General features: G+C 37.0%; 1 protein-coding gene across 3 annotated transcripts; it reads left to right on the top strand.

Moving 5' to 3' along the window:
• The first annotated feature begins 1,463 nt into the window (after positions 1-1,463).
• On the top strand, positions 1,464-23,305 carry SH3GLB1 (SH3 domain containing GRB2 like, endophilin B1). 3 transcript variants are annotated; one of them, XM_088154279.1, is made up of 10 exons: positions 1,464-1,666; positions 7,446-7,587; positions 9,047-9,175; positions 9,507-9,640; positions 9,889-9,981; positions 12,359-12,445; positions 17,490-17,579; positions 18,307-18,407; positions 20,360-20,594; positions 22,830-23,305. In XM_088154279.1, exons 1-10 carry the CDS (start codon positions 1,595-1,597, stop codon positions 22,935-22,937), a joined length of 1,191 nt encoding a protein of 396 aa, XP_088010405.1. In that variant the 5' UTR covers positions 1,464-1,594; the 3' UTR covers positions 22,938-23,305. The 3 variants fall into 3 exon arrangements, with proteins under 3 accessions (XP_088010405.1, XP_007423848.1, XP_025019586.1); XM_007423786.4 differs by lacking the exon at positions 12,359-12,445 and having other exon boundaries at positions 1,465-1,666; XM_025163818.2 differs by lacking the exons at positions 1,464-1,666; positions 12,359-12,445 and adding an exon at positions 2,088-2,211.
• Positions 23,306-23,579: the final 274 nt, after the last annotated feature.

The following is a 23,579-nucleotide window of genomic DNA, read 5'->3' as shown; positions in this document are numbered from 1 at the left end:
TCTCTGTTGTGGTGCCCACCTGTAGAACACGTTGCCCCTTGAGTTTCAGATGCACCTGATCGTATTGGCCATTCATAAGGCTCTTAAGACCTAGCTGTTCCCTTGGTCATTACACCAGAATGTTGAACAAGCCCATCTCTAGGAAGTATGATAGTATATTGGTTACCATCTTCAATTGCCATTTTGTTTTACTGTTTTAATAAGTAATGTTTTCTTTTTGTGATTGTTCTGGTATGCTGCCCAGAGTTGCTGTGAGTTGAGTAGTCATACAAATTAAATAAAGAATAATTTTTTTATCATAAAAATGATTACCTGATGAAATTAAAGTATTCTGTTGTCTTCAGACTATATGGGGACAATTTGTATGGATCACCCTAGTAGCAACGCCTTTTCTCATTTTCAAGAACTATATTGGGAAATTGAGAGCAACAAACCTGGAGGCAGAGTGAAGGAAGATGAATTCAACAAATGATGGGCAAAACTCATTTGAGAGATTGCTCTGAAGCAGTGATTTTGGTGAAACATTTTGCACAACATAATTTGGAGAACCTTTTTATGAATAGTTTTTACTAACAGCCTGGTGAAAAGCTGATTAGTGAGATAACACTTTGCAGATAAAATTGTTCACATCCATTTTAGTTTGGATTTGATAATGGGTACTGTAAAGGTTAGACTGTGTGTACCAGCAAATTGCATTTCCTTAGGTAAGTTTCAAGACTGTAAATTGTAAACTGACAATGAACACTTTAACCCAATGTGATTGACATGTTTCACACTCTCTTGGCTCTATTACAGAAGTTAATTTTGTAACCTTACCAGGGTCGCAGTATAGCCCAAATATGAATTCGAAAAGGCTATCTTGGGATTCTGAGGTAATAGGCACACAAACTTTTTACTAGATTGGCAATTTATATTTTAAAGGTTGGCACACCTTTACTATGGCATCAATGAAAACATTTGCTATATGGGATTTACGACGTATGCCACATAGCCGGAAACACATAAAAACAGCTAATCGTTGTGGAAAGGGCGTACTCACTGGGACTCACAAGAATTTATGTCGCATGTTTTTAGAGAAGTTCCTTCTGATCCTGGGAACTATTTTCAGGATAACGACCGTGTTCTGAAAAGCGCGCCTGGTGCTTCACAACACTGTCTCACATCAAGCACTAATTACCGAGACAGGAAAAAGGATCCACCTAGTTACTCATTAGACTAACTAAGAGAGGTCAATACGTGACTCGACCGTTGTAATCTAATCTACACTGCAGCGACTGGGAAATGGAGCACGCCCAGGCTATGGAGAAGGTTCTATTAAGCTCCACTTAGGAAACTCGTCATCAGTGTTGGGGGCGGAGCATAGTTAGTAGCGGTGCCTTCTACTTCTAGCTCATGGCTCCGCCCACGAGCTCAATGTATCCAATCGGCTGCTGGTTTCGTAACTCCTGGCCGAGGCCCTGCCGCGGCTGGCACCACCCTCCTACTGTCGCCGCCACTGCCGCCGCCTTGGCCGGCGCTTTCGAAGGGAGGAAGTGTGGTGGGCGGCAGGCCGGCGCCGCCAACAACACCCCAGAATTGTTGGCTCCCGCTGAAGATGAATATTATGGATTTCAATGTGAAGAAGCTGGCGGCGGATGCCGGCACGTTCCTCAGCCGAGCCGTACAGGTAAGACAGAGAAGAGAACCAGTACTGAGGAAGCGACGCCTTGTTTTCCTCCCTCCGAAGACGGTGCCTTCTTCTGGGAGAGGACTCGGGCGTTGGTCAGGCCGTTGCCGCACGCGCTCGCTGCCCTCGCGCGAGACCCCGCCCCTCTTCTCCCCTGCCAAACTGGTGTAGAAGCCAGCCCCTCTGGCATTGGGGCAGCAGCTGGTCGATCGGGGCAGCCGAGTCAGGAGCCAAATTAGGCCTCTCAGTCTCCTCTCCCGGCTCTGCCCAGGACCGCGCTGTCTGCATACGCGGAGAAGGCGGAGGCATTGATAATGCCTATTTGTCCGCCCCTTGCCCTTCCGCGGCCCGGGAACGGCTGTCCTCACAGCCTCTCGGGCGGTGGGGAGCGCAGCTGGCCTAAATGCAGCTGTTCCGTAGCTCTAGCGCTTACGCAAGATTTCTCTCCCCAACTTCCCCCCCCCCCCATTTCGGTTTCTTTATTCGCTTCGGTTTGTCAGCTTTCTCCCTATCTCCCGGGGGCGTTTCCCTCGAAAGGGAGGAAGGTAAGGGACGAGACGTGATGAAGATATAAAACCGTGAATGGCCTAGACAACATGAAGAGTTAAATGCAGGGACATTCAGGACTAACAGAAAGAAAATCTTTTTTCCACGCAGCACATAACCACGCTTTGGAATTCGCAGCCAGTCATGATAATAGCCGTCAATGTGGATCGTTTGAAAAAGGACCTGGACAGGTTCATGGAAGATGGGGTGGGGGGGGGAACGTGATTTATATTGATAGCTGCTTACTAATGTTGTAAATCATAAGCAGATCCTTCAGTATTGGATGTTGGGAGGCAAATGGAATTAAGCTTTTGCCATTCATTCTAGCCTTGAAGTTTCCAAAGTGCACCTTATTTGACTACTTTGTGACACAGAATGCTGGACTAGATGGCCCTATAGTTTGATCTAGCAGGGCTCTTCTTGTGCCATTATTCTTCCACTTAAATTAGATATTGTCTGTAGACAAATAAATGCAAGCAATTAGGATAGTTGTATGTGACTAGTGGCCCTTCAAGAGCCATGAGCTGCTACCTAGAATTCTGTATCTGTACTGTCATGTTGGAAGAGTACAAGTAGAATAACCATATATAAGATAACAAAGCCAGGCCTATTTCTTGTTCTTGGTGTGTCTCCCTTTGTATTGTTTCAAAAACGAAAAAGTAGGTGCTCTCAGCTATTATTAGCTAAAGTTCAAAGGTAACTTCATACGACTGTGACTGCACAGCAAGATTATGTTTAACTTTAGAAAGACTGTAATGCAAAAGGAAAATATCTGTCTACAGAGCCTTATGGTGCCTAATATATATGATCAATTCTTTTGATTCTTTCTTATTCTAAAGAAACTGTAAGCCTATTCCTGTTAATATATGGTGGTGGAAGAGTGGAATTGTGCCTATTTGCTTAACAGTATTCCCTTTCCGGTAATTGCACTATTGGTAGATGGGTGAATTAGTGGCTTTATAGTTGGATTTTGTTTCTAACTACCTTACATCAGGCTTCCTGTGTTATGCAATTGTTGGTATAGCACAAAGATATGGGAGATCTTCCATGACATTGTTCCAATTAATTACAGGATGGTATTTCATTTTTGGTAGAATTCTGTTAGTTACATAATTGCCAATACCTCTAGAACTGTATTCATCTCTTTTTCTGCCTCTCCCCTAAAGTGCCATTATATAATAATAATTTTAAACCATCCATTTGGTTTCTATATTAAGTTTTCTGATCTTTTCTCATCTCTTTTCTTAAACTGAGAAACAAGGTAATAATAAAGTTTCCTTTGAGTTAAGTTGCTATTGACACCATGGCCACCAGGTCTATGTAGTTTTCTTGGTAACAATAAGGGAATGGTTTGCCATTGCCTTCTGCCAGGATTGATTTTCCAGTCTAGCCTACAGTCCCAGAGTTTTTTTGGAGGCTCTCCCATCCAAGTCCTAACCAAATTTGACCTACTTTGTGTTTTGAGATGAGTCTATGTTGGCTAAGTATTGTTTATTTATTGATAATATTTATAGCTGCTTATGCAAATCTTGCCTTTGTTCATTACATAATATTAATACTTACATATAGGGATAGAATAACATAATGAAAGATATGCTGACATTATAGTGGTAGCCCCTATAATGAGAGCCCTGGAGGTATGAATTGCCCCCAAACTTGCTGGCATTTCGTAAGTAGATCAATCTTATTCTAGCATGTGTTGAGCCTTGAGTTTAGCTGGTTTAGTTTTGTGAATGTTCAATCAGTTTATTGTTTAATGTTTATAACATTTTAACTGTGTATATTGGTTTTTAATTTTGTTTACTTTGACTTTGTACCTTATCCAGAATTCCTTAGGAATAGCCTAGGCTATACATATTGTAAAATAAATATACTAAAAGAACATTTAAGTCTAAGTTAATTCATTTCCAAAATGCCAAATATTAGGGCTGAATTTTTCACAACTAGGGAGCAGTGTAGGAGATATGGACAGATTGGTGATTGACATACAGTTCTCTGTATGTGAGGGATATCCCTAAAAGTTCTCTGTTGATGACCTTGTGCTCTGTAATCTTTAGAATGACATTTGGAGCAGAATATTATATTAGAAGTCTACTCCCATAGCCTCTTCTCTTCCCTTCCCATATGGCCATTGCTACTAATTCCCCAAAAGGTTTTACACATTTGTTTTCATAATATATACTCTACTTTTATTTACATTAGATTTAGATTGCAAGGAACTCAGAAGAGAGAGGGAGGAAGACAGGCAATATGCATAACAGAATTTCATTCAGCTGGTCTCTTTTCACACTTCAGGTCATCAGCACTAATGGTCCTTTGCAAAGAATCCTACAAGTTTATTGTATTTTTATTTATACATATATATATGGTATTGAAAGCTGCTGAGAGATAAAGCAACACCAAGAGGATTGCATTCCCCCTAACCCAATCTCAGTAGAGGTCATCCAAAAGTATAATCAGTATAACCTTGGTGGTATCCCTAGGTCTGAATCAAGAATGGAATCAGTCTAGATAATGTTTCCCCCAGAGCTTTCTGTAACTGCTTCCCCACAGTCTTCTCAACAACCTTCCCTAGAAAGGGAAGGTTGGAGACCAGTCAATAATTGTCCAGAATTTTTAGGCTGAGTTATGGTTTCTTGAGGAAGAGGTATACTATCTCCTTCTAAACAGAGGTTATCAGCTACTTTCTCAAGGAAGCACTTACCAGCATTCCAACCCAGCACTGAGTCATTCCTTGGAGCCTTTTGCCAAGCAGAAATGGAAAGGATCCAGATCATAGATGTCTGTCCCAATTCTCCAAGTTCACTGCTAAAAGTTAACATAAATCAAAGTTAACTTATTTTTAAGAAATGTCAATATTTCATAAATTGCTTAACAGACTACAGTGTTTCACTGTTCTTCCTCTATTCTAAGAACTACATTTCTTCATTTGTAGTTCGTTCATTGGTGCTGGAATGAGGACAAAGAAAACTATCTTCTAATTAAGAGATCCTATGATGCTTGTCTTATGATGATGACTTGTTCACTTTTATATGAAAAAAATGAACTTCTGTTTTACTTTGCATTTTCTTGGCTTCAAATAATTTTTTTTTTTTTTTTTGCTCTGGGTTAAACTAGTTCATAGAGGCTCCAATAACTTTAGTACTAGTAGGTCATCATAGTAATAGTAATACTATTATCAGTAATTATTTCTATGTTATCATAATAATATTTTTATCGTGAATTAGGTACTTGGTTGTTATCTACTTTTCTACATTCTTCCACAATTATATGCAATAGGTAATTGCATAACTGGTCCATAGAATGTCTATCACATGGTTTTTTGAGATTGCCTGCACAAATTTATATCTCTCAAGTGATATTCATTAGTAACAGTTGCATATGCTGGGTTTGTATCAAACATTCTCATGCAGTGTTTCATTCACACATTGCATAATACCTTGTTTAATACTTACCATAACTGTAGCATACAGCACTTCTTAAGCATTCAGGATAGTACACAAGCAATATTTAAAGGCATCTCTGAATCTATCCAAAATTTTAAGTTTTGGGGAAATTAATGATAGTCTAGTATCTAAAACATAAAAAGCATCAGTTGATACTTGTTTATTATTTGGTATCCATTAGAATGACTGGTGTTTAGAGCAATCTTCAGGAATGTTTTAGTACTCTGCTTGGAAAATTAATGGTGACCAAGCTCCTTTTGTGAAAGAGAGGTCATAAGTGATACATATGCTATTCCATTTTAGTAAATAAGCTGAATCAACATGTTTGAACATTACCTAAATGTGAACCTAGCCTTTTAGAGAGGGTGTACTGTAGTTCTAACCTAAATAATTTGAACAATACCTACCTGAACCACCAAGGTCATTCCAGGATAAACTTGCAGTTTACAGATTGCAAAAATGATTAATTGCTTTTAATTAATTAATTTTGTCATATAATTCCAGAGACAAAATTTGTATTTTACAAATACTGAACTCTCAAATTCCAAAAAATATTGACATTTTTGTGTAGATGATGAAGGAACTAAAATGATATATGTTCTTTTAGTATAAGCATATAATGAGGTGTCATATGACAATCTAGCAGCAGCCCTTTCTGAAATCAATCCTTAGAAATGGAGCCACTAATGTTCTGTCTCCAACTTACAAGCTAAACTGGAAGGATACCATGTGGTTAATGGTACTAAAAGCTGTTAAGAGATTTAGGGAAACTATTAGAGCTACACCCTGCCTGACCTTCTCTACATATCATCCATCAGGGTGACAAAGATAGTTTGTGATAACTCAGATTGAAAAGGATAAAGAATTTCTGGAATTGCACAGGCATCACTTGCTTAAACATGTTACTGAAGGAAGGCTTTTCATCAAGTATGCAAGCCTTTAGTAGCCAGTTGTTATTTGTTCTTATATTGTTGCCCCCCTCCCCCAAATTCTGAAGCTGTGAGGAGGAAAGTTTTCTTTGATTTAACACAGAACTTTAGAAGCAATGTGGTCTGACTACATAAGAATGCCTACAGAATATTGGAAGGAAAGGAAGGGATGTTCTGTAATGCTGAAGCTGAGGCGAACAGTTACTGAAATCAAATAATACATGATTAGATAATTGGCAACTATGGCAATGAATTCTTGCCCTTTGTCTTCTGCTCCAGTTTAAACATACTGAAAATACTTTGAAATCTGGAAACCCATTCATAAGCACATGTTGTAAATCAGCAGAGTATGTAGAATTGCTACTACGTGTTTTCCCATATATTTTTTTCCTATTGAAGAGAGGATTTAAAAATTGGAAATCTTTAGAGTTCTCCCTTCTCTTCCCAGAGCAATAGATTGCTGTGTTATGTTTACTCTGGGAAGTTGTGCAAAAAATGGGAGTGTTGTTTCTTGTTCCCAGTGAATGTCACATTCTATTGATATTTTTATACATCTATCCTTGTATTCTTTGTGTATAGACCTATTGTAAGACATGACAACTGTTACAGAAAATAGTATGTATTGTATTTGAAAAGCCTTGCCTACCTGTTTTTAACATTCTAGCTAAAAATATCAGAAGGGAGGGTTTTTTTTTAGTAAGAGGAAGATGAAAAAACTGAATGAATAAAATGAGGCAAAAGTTTGCATTCTGAAATGCCCTTTATTACCGTGTGTGTGTGTGTTTTGTATTTTTGCTGATAAATTTGTTTTGCTCATCTATATGTTGAGAAGTACTTTTGTTTGTTTAATCAATATAGTTTACGGAAGAGAAACTTGGGCAAGCAGAGAAGACAGAATTGGATGCTCACTTAGAAAATCTTTTGTGTAAGGCAGAATGTACAAAACAGTGGACAGAAAAGATTATGAAACAGACAGAAGTGTTGTTGCAACCAAATCCAAGTAAGAGCAAAACTTTATTTCTCTTTTGTCATTAACTGATTTGCATATTGATATTTTATACATACATACAAATAAATAATGTAACCTGAGTTTTGACTTTTGAGAAACTAGCATTTAATTCTTCATACTGAATTCACATGTCATCTTTCAATTGCTTTAATATTTACAAAATATGCAATAATTGTAGAACTTAAAATGTTAACTATACATAATTTTGCAAAACAAACTGCTTCAAAATAAAGACCAACTTTATAATTTCTTAAGTGAATCAGGATTTGATAAAATTGATGGTATAACTCTCTGAATGTCAGAGATCTAGGATTTGTTGAAGCAGAAATAATGAACATATACACCACTTTAACAGTTCATTTAATAATGAACCAAAACTATACACCACTTTAATGCAACTAAACTTAATTCAATTCTGCAGCTAGTTCTGAAAATTGGTTTCTTAAAAGCTTTAATATGTTTCAGGAAATACATTATTTGTTAACTTCAAGTACAAATCCTTAAAAAAAAAACTTTGTTTATTAGATTTACATCCCAGCTTTCATTAGCTCAAGGCAGCATTTCATTGAGGAGCTCAAGGCAGCTTTCTCCATTTTTTCCTCACAGCATCAACCCTTTGAGACAGGTTGGGCTGAGAGAATGTGACCAGCCCAAAGTCAGCCAGTGAGCTTAGATCTCTGAGGGAGAACTTGAACCTGGTCTTCTTTCTTCCCTTTCCTCATCCAGCACCCTAACCATCACATTGTATTGCACCTCAGCAATAATTTGATTATTTATATTGTTATTACAATTTATTTGATTATGTATATTATTATTGCAAGTTTGGCTATACAGGTAGTCCTTGGGTTATGATGGAAATTAGGAATGGAATTTCCATCACTAAGTGATGTCATAAAGGGTGACATTGTGTGACCACATCACTTAGCGGCAATCCCTGCAGTCCTGGTTGCCCTTGTAATCCCAGGACCATGCAGGTCATTAAGCAGGAAGAGATGGGAGTCCCAGGCAAGCAGTGCGGGGGACTGCGTGGGTGCCATGAGGGGGTGCGGGGTGCCACGGGGGTGGGGCGTGCCACAGGCAGGCACTACGGAATGCGAGTGGAGTGTTGCAGGCAGGCATTACAGACTGCGGGCAGGCAAAAAAGCAGGAGTGACTTCTGACTTTCTGCCAGTTTCCCCATTGACTTTGCTTGTCGGAAGATGCCAGGGAATGTCAGAAATCATGATCACGTGACCATGGCTCACTGCAACATCGTAATCGCAAGCCAGACACCTGAGCTCCCAGATTGCAATCATGTGACCATGGGGACACTGCAACAACCAGAATGCCAAGGACCAGTTGTAAGTCCCCCTTGTTCAGCACTGTGATAACTTTGAATGATTGCTGAATGAGTGGATGTAACCCAAGGACTACCTGTAATGGATAAATGATAAATTTTCTTTTTTGCCAGATGCTAGAATAGAAGAATTTGTTTATGAGAAACTGGATCGCAAAGCACCAAGTCGTATGAATAATCCAGAATTGCAGGGCCAGCATATGATTGATGCTGGGAATGAATTTGGCCCAGGAACAGCATATGGTAAGTTGTAACTATTACTTTGTATGAAAAGAATGTCTAGAATGAATGAACTAGATACTAATTCTATGATGAATAACGTATCTTCATTGTTGTGAAAGTGTTTTAGAACTTTACATTTTGAAACTGTGTGTTAGGTACTGAAAGTAACATTTTGAACATAGTGTTAAAAAAGTGGTTGCAGTATTTAAATCTGTAATAATTACAAATAAATAACTAAGGATAGCTTTTGTGAAAAGATGGTGTCAATACTTCTGGGTTAAGTTCCTATAGTTATAGTTAAGTCTATATATAACCTGATATTTGAATCATGCAATCAATTTTTCTGTTACAGGAAATGCTCTTATTAAGTGTGGAGAAACACAAAAAAGAATTGGGGCAGCCGACAGAGAACTAATACAGACTTCTGCAATAAACTTCCTTACCCCTCTTAGAAATTTTATTGAAGGAGATTATAAAACAATTACTGTAAGTTATGAATATAATTTCTTAATGAAACTTGAAATAATTGTAAAAGCTCAAAGAATAATTTTTATTTTTATATTTAAGCATTTGGTATCTTTATCAAGGAATGTAACACAGTCTCGATGTAGCAGTCTTACGTAGTACAAGTAGGAACAGGAAATTGCAGTAGTTATGCTGCTTTATTTTTGTGAAACTAAACTGAAACTCTTTTTCACATTTTCTCCCAAATAATAATGTTTTGTTTTTTACAGAGAGAACGCAAACTATTACAAAATAAAAGGCTAGATTTGGATGCTGCCAAAACTAGACTGAAGAAGGCAAAAGTAGCAGAAGCTCGTGCTTCAGTAAGTAAGATCTACCTCTAAGAACTTCAGAAGATATAATTTTGTGTTTAATTGGCATTTTGTCTCAGATCCTCACAATCTAGACATTGCTACTAATAGCAGAAGGGATAGACAACAACTTTAGCAGCTTTTTCCTCCCTCTCTTTTATAGCCATGTTGTATACCCTTTGAAAAAAATCTGCTTCCATGCACGTTTTTGGAATGCACAAAGTATTGAAAGAGGAGAGAAGAGTTGGCAAAACACTTCTGCCAGCAGAATGCTTTAGCTGGACCAAACACTTTTATGGATATTAGGAGACCTTTCGTTTGCAGAACATGAAATCTGGATCCAGTCCTTTAAAAACAGTCACTGTTGGTTCTTAATTTAAAAACAACAAAAACAAACATGTCATGTTTTAACAAAGTTAAAGGGTTTGTGGCTGTGAACATGTTAGGAGAAGAACTTTGTTCAGTTTAAGGAGACACTTTGGAACAGGAAATCTTTACTCCTTGAAATTAGACAATATTGGGCAAAATTAAATAATTCCTGAAATGTTATCTAGAAAATGAGGAGTATCTCTAGGAACTCACTGGTGGAAGAAAGGCTATAAAAATGCTATTTCCAGGTACATAATTTCAAGGAAGAACACACAACAGGAGAAAAACACTATATTGGCTTTAATTCTGAGATGTTCCTATGAGAAAGAGAGCTGAATACAGCAGTGCTAAAACTCAGAGCGTGAATCATCATGGCCAGGCTATGCAAATCCAGAAAAAGCTAAAAGTGATGAACTTATTAAATTTAATAAAAGGTACAATTCATTGAAGGCACATAGGCATATAAACATGTGACCACCTCCCTCCAAGTTATGCACCAGAAAGAATATAATCCTCATCCAGAGTTGGAAACTGATAAACTGATGGAAGCATTTCAAAAGCAGAACAAGAATCTGCTTGTCCTCATGTGTCTATTCATGGTGAGCATAAATTTTGGCTGTCTTAGATACTGTCTATTGTCTAAAGATAAGTCAGATAAGTTTATAAGAACAGAACAAAAACTCAAAATATCCAAACACCACAAAAAAGTCACATTAACCAAAAAAGTGTTAACTAAAAACAGAAATCCAATTAAAAATACAGTGCAGTCTATTAAAGCTCAGGGTCGTTGTGGCCAGCCAGGGTCAATATAGAATTGGATAGCCTTATAATTTTTTTAAATAAATAAATAAAAGCACGTCTCAACAAACTTGTCTTCTTGGCTTGTGGAAGGACACTGTGTGTGCGTGTGTGTTTTGTGTGTGTGTTTTAAATACAGATTGTTAGTCTTTGCAGGCTTATACTATATCTGTGTGGCATCTTCCTTATAGGCTGTACTTAAAAAAAAGCTGGTCTGTAGGTTATTTATTTATTTACCTGCTTGCTTGTTTAGAGCAGCTGACAAACTAGGAAGAAATCATTTGTACTTCTCCTAATACAGTGACCAACAACTGTTAATTCAGATATATAGAAAAATGAAAATGCAGACATTAGTGTTTCTTAAAAATCTGAGATAATGTAACTGGCTTGTTTCTAAATCAGTGGCAGGCAATTTTTTTGTAGCCAAGAGCCACCCTTAATATTTTTAGGAGAGGCCATAAAGTGAGAGGAGCCATATTATAAAGGCTGAACTTTGGGGGTTTCTTTCTTTATAAATATATACATGCTTTAGAGCTCGTATCACTATCTTACTTTGTGTCCCAGTACAAAATGGGAGTAAACAGCCATCAATTTTTGACAATAAAAGAAAGGGACTCCTAGGGCCATCAAGAGAGGACCTGGGGACCAGATTTCCTATCTCTGATCTAAATGATTGCAAGAGCTAAGCAGTCTTCCTGAGGGAGATCATTATTAAAGGAAAATATTGAAAACATTCTAGTTATAGGTAGTCCTTGTACCTATATAAATGAGACTGCCTCATTTAGAGAGTGTTTGCAGTTATGATGGTGATGAAAAAGTAACTTTGCGATCAATCCTCGCATTTATGACCTTTGCAGGTCTGTAAAGCAAAGGAAAGCTGAAGTTAGATCATAAGCACAGTTGCGGTTTCACTTAGCGACCGCTTTGCTTAATGGCTGAGTTGCCAGTCCCAGTTGTGGTGGCTAAATGAGGATTACCTGTACTATTTAAGATGTATAGATAAGGCTTAAGTGATAATCTAAAGGTACAGATAGGATGTTCTGGAGGAACTAAATTCTGTATATTGAAAAGGATAAAAAAATTATTCAGTGTCACTTCTCAGACAATGTGCAGCTTACATCCTTGGCTCTGCCTACCAATATTGCAATATAACTTACCGATCTACGTTGCATTTTGTAGCTTTTTTCCACAACATAACATCCTTTTGTCTTTATACTTTAAGCAACTAAACCTGTCTCCACCTGATGAAAATAACATTATGGTAAATGTCTCTTACATGCTCAACTTGCTGCATGTAAAATGGCTAAAGGTTTGTTGGCCTTTTGTCTTCATAACATTTCTTTAGGTGTTTCCTCTTGCTTTCCTGCTGATCTGTATTATTTATTTAGATGAAGGAGTACATCAAATGACCATGTCGATATATATAATGTTTTATCTAACATCTTCATTTGTGGAGGGGGGGAGCTGTATCTCAAACAGCTGTTTTCTGATTGAAAGCACTAATAGGTTAAATAATTTTATGTTTATGTTTTATGTTTTTATGTTTATGTTTCTGGCCCTTCTTCTAAGGCGCTGTAGATATTTAGGAAATAATATATGTACCTACATGCATCCCCATCATACTTTTCACTTTCAGTTTAAGCAGCAATATTTAGAGCATAGAAAATGAGTAGGAAAAAATAAGCTAAAACAAAGATACAAGAGAAAGAGAAAAAGAAACGTATCTAAAATTTATTTATACCAACACCATTCATTATATTTTTTCCATATCTTGAAAAGCATTCTTGTTTCCACCACTTTGATACACTACTCCATGTATTCCCTTTTGCTCTTTAAACTTCTTACCTCTCTTTTTTCAGGAACTCATCGACTCCATCCTACCACAACTTTCTTGATTTTCCTCTTTCCCCATTAATTCTACTTTCATAAATTTGTGTTGTATTTTCTGTGACTAAACCATCTCAATATACTTCTTTTGTATTAGTCACTTGTATTTATATTCAGTCCACGTTCACTCAGCACCCATTCATTCTTGACTCTGCCTTTTCCTGTTTTACCGCACATACTTCTTAAGTATCCTATTCCCCCTGCATTCACCTTTTATATTTCTTCCAATACCTCCCAATTTTTACTTCCATACAGCAAAGTGGGCAGAAGCCCCCTCTTATATATAGTCATTTTTACTTCTTTCAACAAACATTCATCCCTCACAACAAACCACATACTTTCTATTAATTAATTGTTTAGTAAAGGTGAGAACCAAATAGAGAAATATTAGTATGTGCTTGTAGAAAGACAACAGGTGGTATGTGGTCTGTTATGAGGGATGAATGTTTGTTGAAAGAAATTAAAATGGTAGACACTGGCAGAATATACTCAGTTTCATCAGCTGGAAGTTTTCCATTTAAGTATACTTTGCAAATACTCAATTTTCCTTTTCAAAACACAACTGTTTTTGATAATTAATTTTCCTATCTATGCTCCTGTTTGTGTCATATAGTCTGTCTAACATTTGTTGCATATTCAGATTCTCAGCCAACAACACAGCATCCTCCACATACATAGCTCCAAACATTCCTTATACATCTATCCATAACTACATTAATCAACCAAAGGGACATGTATGTCTTACTGCCTGCTCAAAACTGGACTATTTGCTAAGAGTGCTAGTTTATTCTCTCACATGCTTTCCTTTCATCATATCACTTGTAGTGCATTCAGCAACCAACTTGAAGCTTCATATTCATGCAAAACTTTCCTTAATTCAAGCCTATCTATAATATGCTTTTTCTGAATCAACAGATGGACAATAAACTTTTGTTGTCACATTCATGTTTCTCAATGGCTTGCTAAGGAGCAGAAATCTGAACTATGTGCCTGCTGTCTAGTATAAAGCTACATTGCACTTCCCAAATTTTGCTCATTGTTACTTTTTTATATTCTTAAAGTCAGAATTCTACTAAATACCTTCCCAGGTATATTTAACACTCTTGTACTTTTGGCATTCACTTGTGCTTTATTTCCATTTGTATAAAGGAACATTAACATTCTTCCAATAATCAGTCACAGAGGCAGTCTTCACACACATTAAACAAATCACATGGCTACTTCATAAGCAGTCCTTGTCTATATTTTAATATTTCTTCATCTTCATCTTCTACACATAAGGGTTTACCATATTTCATCATCTTCACAGCATATATGATTTTCTTTTCATAGCTTAAATACCAGCATTTAAGAAAAATGAATTTATAGCATTCATTTCAATTCTGGTCTTCAAGAGATGAGTATTGTTGTGTTCCTTCCTTGCTATGGGAGTCCTTTTTTATCCTTTTGTTCTTCAAAATTAAAGTGAAGTTCTGTTAATTTTGGGAGATCTCTGTTTGTCTTGTTGCCACCACCAACACTTTTTCTGGTTTAGAAAAGCTTATGGTTTTCTCCCTTTGTTTCTTAGGGTTCTTCTTTATGTTCTCCTAACATGACTAAGTAGGGAAGATACAGGATGGCACAGTCAGTTAACCTTTAAACAAAGATGTTAATTTCAGTAAATAGCTTAAAATGGGCTATAAAGAGATTAATGTAATATAGTTATTTGTAGTCTGTCAGCACTTCTCTTCTCTGGCACTAAATATATTCATAATCCTGTCTCTTTGAAGATGGAGCTTTTCTTAGACTAGAACTCTGAACCTCTCAAACCTGTCTTTTCACCCAAACCTCCCAAATCCCTCTTTTCTCATTTTCCTCCTTCCTCCGTAGTATAAACTAGGAGGAGGTGCCCTACATTGCTGTACTTCAACTGATAATTCCACCACCCAGTGATCACGGCTATCAGTACTCCTCCCAGTGTTACCTCATCTCACTTAATTTCAAATAGTTCATCACTTTCATTTTTATTTCCATTCACTCTTTGTTTATCCTTTTTATCTACTTCCAGAACATTTTTTATTTCCATTGAAATTGCTCCGCATTTTCTCTGCCTTTTTAAACTCTTAATTGTTCATTACTGTCTTGGACTAAATTATTTGCTACATCTTTTTCTATGTATTTCCATTATAAATAATCTCTCTCATTGTGCATTTTTTCATCCGCTGCTTTTTTTCACTTCAATCTATAAGGTTAGCTAATTTGGGTATCTAGTACAGTTGGTTCTTCAGAACATAGTGTTTAGTGTATTTGCAGAGCATTTGTTAGCTGATCTCTTACCTAGAATCTTAATGTTAGTAGGAACATAGTTTTCTGCTTAATAAAAATTGAAAATCAGCAATCTTGGTCTGTTCCATGTTAAACTTGCTAGTTATTGCCTTAAATGACTGAAAATGAAGTCCTATATAGTACTTTAGAGAAAAAAAAATCTTTTTTTCAAAATTTCCACTTCATTATCATGTATAAAGTTACAGTTTTTACATATTAAATACTTCTACTGAAGTTTCAAATAGACTTTAAAAACAGTTTATTCACAAGTTTGATGTGTTTTAAGGCCTTGTGAAAATATTTTGGCTCATCTAAATAATATCATAGAAGCTTTTGATATATATGTAGGTTGACAGAAATCTTTTAGAACAGAATTACACTGGTTAAAGTAGACTAATTTATAAAAATACATAATACATTTGAGTGCTAGCAATTTGAATATTGCATTGTATTTAATGCATAAAAGTAACAGAATGAGTGGGCCCTTTTTTGTAACCACCAGAATGGGCTAAATTATTGAAATGACAAAGGCAGGCTTGGATAGCAAGAGAAATCACTTATCTTTCCATTATTGTTTGTAGTGCTGTATTTTGAATAGCTTTGGCTTATATAGGCCATTTTTAAAAATAAATGTCATCCATCTGTCCATAATTCTGTCAATTGTTTCTTAGAGTATATTCTTTTTGTTGCTTTTGAAGATATAATTTCTTCTAAAATTGTTAGACTATGCTTTTGACACATTTAATTGATTGGATCCAGAGATCTCATAAACAAAACATTAGTCATGAAAAATGAGAAATTTTCTCTCTGTGTGTGTACAATCCTACTACTCCACCTCCTACACCACCTCTGAAATATTGAACATTGTAAGGGAGTGGAGAGACATTTTGTGGGGGGGGGGAGTCTTGACTGAATCAGAGCCCAAAGGGCCCTTTTCTTTCTAAAGAAGCCACTCTGGATCCAAATATTGAATATCTATTTAAGCCTTTAATGTAAAAACAAACAAACAACAAACCCCTTTGTTTCATGTTAGAAGCTGCTGACAGAACGTAGAAATTCCTTGTTTCCACACCTTCCTTTCATACAATTGTTCTTAGACTACCGTGAGGAAAATTGTTGCATAAAGGTTTTAACTGGCAGTGAAAACCAGTTTTTGTTAGACTAATATTTCCTAAAGTTAAGGATAATAATGTTGATGATAATTTTGGAAAATTAGCCTGTAAGAAACTGCAGTAGTAATAACACTATCAATTATAACAATATTCACTAGTTTAAACTTCAGCTAATATCAAGCGTGGGCAATACGTTATAAAATAAATCTATGAAATGAGCATTGATTAATTAACATCAGGAGAAAAATCAGGAAAAAGTAGCAATATAAATTCTTATTGTTTCTTTACTTCTTTATGCTTACAAGATATGGGCAGAGGAAGTGACAAAAGTAAGTACTCCTAAGTGAAAGTGTTGATTAAGAAATAATGCTGAAATGCTGATATCCAGAGATTAGTATTATTGGTCAATGAAATGTGATGTGGTCATGGCAAAATGATATACAATTACCAAAAAGACCCCCAAAATATGTCAACTACAAAAGATAATTCTATTTTGCTACATAGGACAAGAACTTGCTTGATTATTCTGTGAGCTTCAGTCTCCAGTTCTGTATCTGAAATGCGCTCAGTACTACTTCTAGCTGGAACTATATAGTCTTGTTTAGGCACTCATTTGATTGTTTGGAGAGCTTAAAATGGGGAGAAAATGGGACATGCAGACAGGCTTGCTCCCACCGCTTTCCAAACTATACCTTCTGGCAGGTGGTCTGAAACAGACATGTATCTGCCTTCTTTAAACATGAGTATCTTTGTCAGTGTGATCTAGGGTACATTACACTGAATGTGAATATAGCTGTTTTTCCGAACCCAGCTCCTGAATTATTTTCAATATAGTTTAGTTGAGAATTTTTTTTAAAAAAACTGTTTTGTCCATATAGCCTTCAGACTTGTAACAGGCTTGCTTCCAATGAAAAATACATTGCTCAGCTGCTCTGGGACAGGCTGTTCAGTCCAATGAAGAACCACCATTTATTGAACTATTAGTTATATTTTGCCCACAGCATTATTTTGTATTATCAACAATATGAAAAGTTGTAATATGTTTTTCAGTCTGAACAGGAAGTTCGGATAGCCCAAAGTGAGTTTGACCGGCAAGCAGAAATTACTAGACTTCTGTTGGAAGGCATCAACAGTACACATGTAAGTACAGAGTAAAAGGGAAGATAGTTTTGCTTAATTATTGAGGGTAAGAAAATCAAAAGCAATTATAACAAAATATTAAGACTATATCCCTGCCACTCTCTCTACCATCCTAGATCATCTGATATAGTAAGACTATAGTAAATGAAAGATCATGCTCTAGAATTTAAGATTCAGGTTCCTCCCTTCCCCCCATTTAAAATGAAAATCTGCAGCTTAAGTTCAGATGTACAGGTAGTCCTTGTTCAGCAACCATTTATTCAGGGACTGTTTGAAGTTATGATAGTGCTGAACGAGTGAGACTTATGACTGGTCTTCGACATTCTGGCCATTGTAGCATCCCCACTGTCACATGATCATGATTTGGGTGTTTGGTGACCAGCATGCAATTATGATGGTCCAGTGTTGGATCACCTAACAACAACAACTGCCATCGTAAATCGGTGCAGTCACATGACATCATGCGTTATGACTGTGACACTTAGCAGTGGAGTTGCCAGTCCTAATTACTGTCATTAACAGAGGACTACCTGTATTTGTTTGTGGTTATCCTATGTTAATTGTCTTATTTGTGAAAGTTACTAATTTCACCTCTGATATAGGTAATCCTTAATTTCCCCATATCCTCCCAAATTAGTATCCCTGTAATTTTTGAAAGATGGATACATCCCTGTAATTAACACAATTAATTAATTGATACTAACATTTGCATTTTGTTGTATCATAGGCACATCATCTTCGCTGTTTAAATGATTTTGTAGAAGCCCAGCTGACTTACTATGCACAATGTTATCAGTATATGTTGGACCTTCAGAAACAGCTTGGAAGGTAACAGAATAATAAACTCTTTAGGTGCTTGTCTAAACTAAAGAGATAAAATAGATTTATTTTAGATTTTTTTTTTAATCTTGTGTAGTGGCTATTCAAATCTCATAATGAAATATTAGTACCATTTCTAGTAATAGGTCAACCAGCATTACATATATAGTAGAAAGACAAACATGTCCCACGTAGGTGAACTGATAATTCATTTAAACAATTAATTATCAAGTTAGGAAACAGTTGTAACATTCAATAAAAGAGAATATTGCTCTTTCATTCACTGTTAAAATAACATATGAATAGATATAGTATGAATTTGCAAGCACTTTATGCAGAGCAAGTGCAAAAAGTAATATTTTAGGTAAGACATGCTGATATATCTGGTCAAAGTGGGGGGATAGGGTAGTTTTTTTTTAGGGGGGTGGATTTGGAAAAGTTTAATATGCAAAATAATTTGAAAAACTGGTTGTTTTGCTCCCCAAATTTAATCAGCATGTTTTGAAGACCAAACTTAGAGAGCTGCATGTAGCCTGCAAGCTTCAAGATTACCTGACCCATTGTAAAATATTTTGCACTTGTTTAACAACAAAATGGGTTCAGGGGCATCTGTGGGAAGGGGGTCAACAGCTTCCAAGTGGCAGGTAGGACTGTGATGCATGCCATGCATATTAAAAAGGAGTGGGCCTTCCATTCTCTGGTCATGCCTGCCATTTTGAAGTGGTTCATTCCCCCACCCCCACCCCCTCTGGAGGAATTATCTGGTTGGGTTATTGAGATTGTAATCTTATGCCATGAATATTTCAGAGGCTGTGAGACATTTGGATGCAGAGAACTTTTCTGGATGGTATCAGTATCCCAGTGATGCATCAGACAGAACAATTGGGGATAGTTAAATTTCTGCACAATATTAGATATTATTAATTAATTAATTAAAATGTATTTGTTCTCTGTTTCCAAATTTGCAAGATGGAGCTTTACCTAGCATTTTCAAGTGTTTAATTCAAGAAGATAGTGGCAAGGCAAAGTTCAGAAGGATTTGATTTCTACTGTTTATCAACATTAGCAGAAAGCATATATATTGTAATGTAGGCTTTAAGAAAATACATTGTATATTGGGCCTGTTCAGCTTTAGATACTTAATCTTTTAGGTAGTGGTCCTGAGGCTGGATAGCTGCTTCCCCAAAAAAACCTTCCTAGCTTAGTGAAGTAATATAATAACTAAGTGTGGCAGGTATAAAATTGATAAGCAATTAAAATAATAATTAATTGATTAAAGAAACAAGATGCAGCATTGCGATAACATAATTTTCTCACAATGTGTAAAAATAATATTTTCATTACTGTATGGAGTTACAGTTTTAATAAAACAGATGTGTATACCCAATTAGCTTCTCTTGTATTCGTAATGATAAGAAATTTAATGTTTTGTTCTGCAGAGCCCCATAAGATCTTTTAGTTTTTGTTTCCCAGAATCTTAATACATAATGCCTACTGCTCTAAAATGTAATTGGATGTGAACATGCATCCTAAATGCTGTTTATGTCACAATACAGTATTGTTGAAATTACTCTGCAGTTGTCTGGACTAAACATGAACTCTTTATTGCATAAACATGCTAGTGCAAATGCTTGAGAATATCTTTCTGGAAAATTTCTGTTCACGTAAAATCAAAGATCAGTATTTACTCATGACAGCTAGAATTTAATAGTATACTTTTCCTCTGAAGCAAAGTAGTAAAACAATTTGAATCAAATATTTTGTAACTTTTATAATTTTGTTTTTAAAGCTATAATTTATGGAAGCTTTTGTACATTGTGTTTTATAGTTGGAAAATAGAATTGCTTGCTATTGAAAGATTATATTGGAAGATAAAGAAAATCCATAGTAAAATTGTCATTTGAAAGTTTGTTACAGCATTGTTTACCCATAATAATTAATTTAATGTTTGTCTTTTATAGCTTTCCATCTACAGTTCTTGCCAACAATAACCAGTCATCTTCAACCTGTGCTCCAAGTAGTTCTTCTCTTAATATGTCCTCAGCTACTGTTACACCCTCACTATCTTCAATAAGCAGTGCAGCAGCTTCTTCAAGCTTTGGTGAATTGAAGTCCTCAAGTGGTAGTAGAAAAGCCAGAGTACTTTATGATTATGATGCTGCAAACAGCACTGAATTATCACTTCTTGCAGATGAGGTACACATTTGTTACTGTAAATAAAAGCAAATATTTTTTAGCTGTATGGTAGATCTTGCTTTTGTCTTAGGGCAGTTGCAACGTGATGTGGGTGTGGATGATATTACCATCAGATCTTTGCCATGGTCAGATTACTGTCTGATCTCTTTTTAACTCACTTGTGATCCCTCCAGCCTTACTGGGATATAGGGTTAGGGTTATATTGGTCTGCCCCAGGTGACTGATGAATCCTATGAGGTTTCAGATGGACCTTGGATCTTTTTCCCAAGGATCTGATGGGTGGTTCAATTGTAGCCTTGGTCACTGCCTGGAATGGGCATGTGTCAAGGGTCCTGGATTGGATTGCTCCTCTGCAGACTCTCACTGTGTTGATCTTGATGTGCTCCTTGATTTTCCGAGGAACTTTGGGAGATTAAATGCCAGAAAAGATATCTAGAACATTGTTGGAAGAAGACAGCGAATCTGACCAAGCATGAGTAAAAGTCCATATCAGGGATTATATCAAGGCAATAAGGGTGGCAAAACATAGTTATTTTTCTGCCCTTGTTGGGTCTGCAGATAGCCACCCAATGGCCCTCTTTAAAGTGACTTGTTCCTTGGTGGGGAGGGATGAACCATAGAATTACTTGGAGGGTAGTATGAGGAATAGGCATCTGGCAGATAAAGTTGTTTGGATTTGCTCAGAGTTGGACTTCAACTGGGTAAGTTTATCAAGGTGACAGAAGCAAGGACTTGTGTGGTTATCTGGAGTGAGTTGGGCTGGTAACTCCTGTGGAAGGAGACAGTGTCTTCAGGTCTGTTAATCTGACCACCCGTTTATTAGATCCATGCCCCACTTGAACACTGCCCAGGGGTGATATGTGGTTTGGTCCTTGTGATAGTATCTGCTTCATTGAGAGAGGGAATGGTAACTAGAATGCCTAGTTTTCATCCAGTCTCTAGACTTCCCTTTCTGGGGAACATGGTTGAGAAGGTACTTAGGTTACAGCTTCAGAGGTCTCTGGCAGATATGGATTATCTAGACCCCTTTCAGTCAGGTTTGAGACCAGAACATAATATTGAGATGGCACTGGTTGTGCTTGGTGACATCTGGCAAGGCCAGGACATGAGTAGTGCAGTCATCCTGGTTCTCTTTGATTTCTGTCAGCTTTCTATACCATCAACCATGGTATCCTTGGATACCATGCAGTGATTAGGAGTGGGAGACTTAGCATTCTGGTGGTTCTCCTTTCTCTATGGTCAGGTCCAGTTGATGTTGGCAGGTGTGTGGGGGAGATCAACCCAGAGACCCTGACATATGAGGTGCCTCAGGGCTTGATGCTCTTGCCTCTCCTATTTAATACCTACATGATGCAATTGGATGAGGTTATCTATCAGTTTGGTGTCAGTATCATTAGCATGCTGATGATATCCATTCATACATCATGAGCAGGTGATGCTGTCAAAATCTTTGGCTGTGTGGTTTTGGATGAGGAGGAACAGCTCAACCTCACCCTGACAAGACTAAGTGGTTGTGGGTATTTGGATTACCCAGATCTGGAGATGTTCTGTCTTTAATCCTGAAGAAGGTTACACTTTCCCCTTCAGGACTCACGGCTCCTATGCAAGGATCAGGTGGTCACTGTGGCCAGGAAGACCTTTGCACAAATTCATCTAGTGTGCCAGTTGGCACCCATACCTGGACTGGGAGGCCCTTCAGATAGTCTCTCATGCTTTGGTCTGCAGTGTGCATGGGCTGCTTTGAAGACCACTCAGAAATTGAAGCTGGTCCAGCATGTAGTGGCACAAGCAGTTATGGGCATGCCATTTATGCCCATGTAGCACCTCTGCTGCATGAGCTGCATTGGTTACCAGGCTTCCAGGTGCAGTTCAGGGTGTTGATTGCCTCCTATGAAGCCCTTCATGGCATGGGGCCTGACTATCTGAGGTTTATCTTACATAGGTTCTGCCCATCCTATATGATCCAGCAGAGTTGGCATACTCTGCCTCCCATCCATTAAACAGTGTCTTCTGGAGGGATCTAGGAAGTTGGTATTCTCTGTCATAGTGCCTGCAGATTCTTGCTTTTTATATTGTCTGTATTACATTAATTGTTTTATTCTGTATGCCACCCAGAGTTATGTTGGAGTCAGGTGGCAAACAATGCAATGCAATGCAATGCAATGCACACCACACACCACAATATAAAACACAACACAATACAATACAAATAAATGTTTTCTTTATTGTTTCTAGGTAATAACAGTGTACAGTATCCCTGGCATGGATTCAGACTGGTTGATGGGTGAACGAGGAAATCAAAAAGGCAAAGTGCCTATTACTTACTTAGAACTGTTAAACTGAGTGGTTGGCTTGTATAAAGACTGCCAGTTATGGTGAGACCATATTTATATGCAATTTAACTTTATATAAACCAGATTTAAGTGTCTTCCATGTTAATGTCTTAATGGATGAGAGTAACAAGCATTAGAAATGGGCTTTTCTTGCCAGTATTGTTGCATGGTAGATACTGTTTTCAGAACTAAGTTGTTTAAGGGCTTTTTACTTTATGTGCCAAGATTGTTTCCTACATAACTTTGTTTCTATTGGAGTTTTCACTGATAACAGTTTTCTGCTTTTGAGTACTCTAAACCTCAAAGCAGGGAAAACAGTTTTCTACAGAACTTTTCATAATGACAAGCTTCTTCACAACAATAAATTGTTGAAAAATTGTTGACTTTTTTTTTTGCTGGCTAGAATTGAAGTTTAATATGCTAAAGGGCTATAGCTGTACTCGTGTGCAGCAAAACACTGTGGCCTTAAAGAAGAGTCTTCATAACATGGTAGGGTAGACACTGGGTTACTACAGGGCAGTGTTTATTGGGTATCCTTCATTTATTCCCCCACTTCCACATATTTGACTTTTGCTCAGATTTAATAGCGCTGCCTGGCATGGGAGTGAGGGAGCAAGCATACAAGCATCTTGTTGACAGGTTGCTTGGATTA

The sequence above is a fragment of the Python bivittatus genome, unplaced genomic scaffold (assembly GCF_059951505.1).
Source record: "Python bivittatus isolate LINGU-HERP-01145 unplaced genomic scaffold, Pbiv_v1 ctg000700_np1212, whole genome shotgun sequence".
Taxonomy (NCBI): domain Eukaryota; kingdom Metazoa; phylum Chordata; class Lepidosauria; order Squamata; family Pythonidae; genus Python; species Python bivittatus.
Note: the sequence above shows the minus strand (reverse complement) of the source record. Positions and strands in the feature narration are given on the sequence as shown.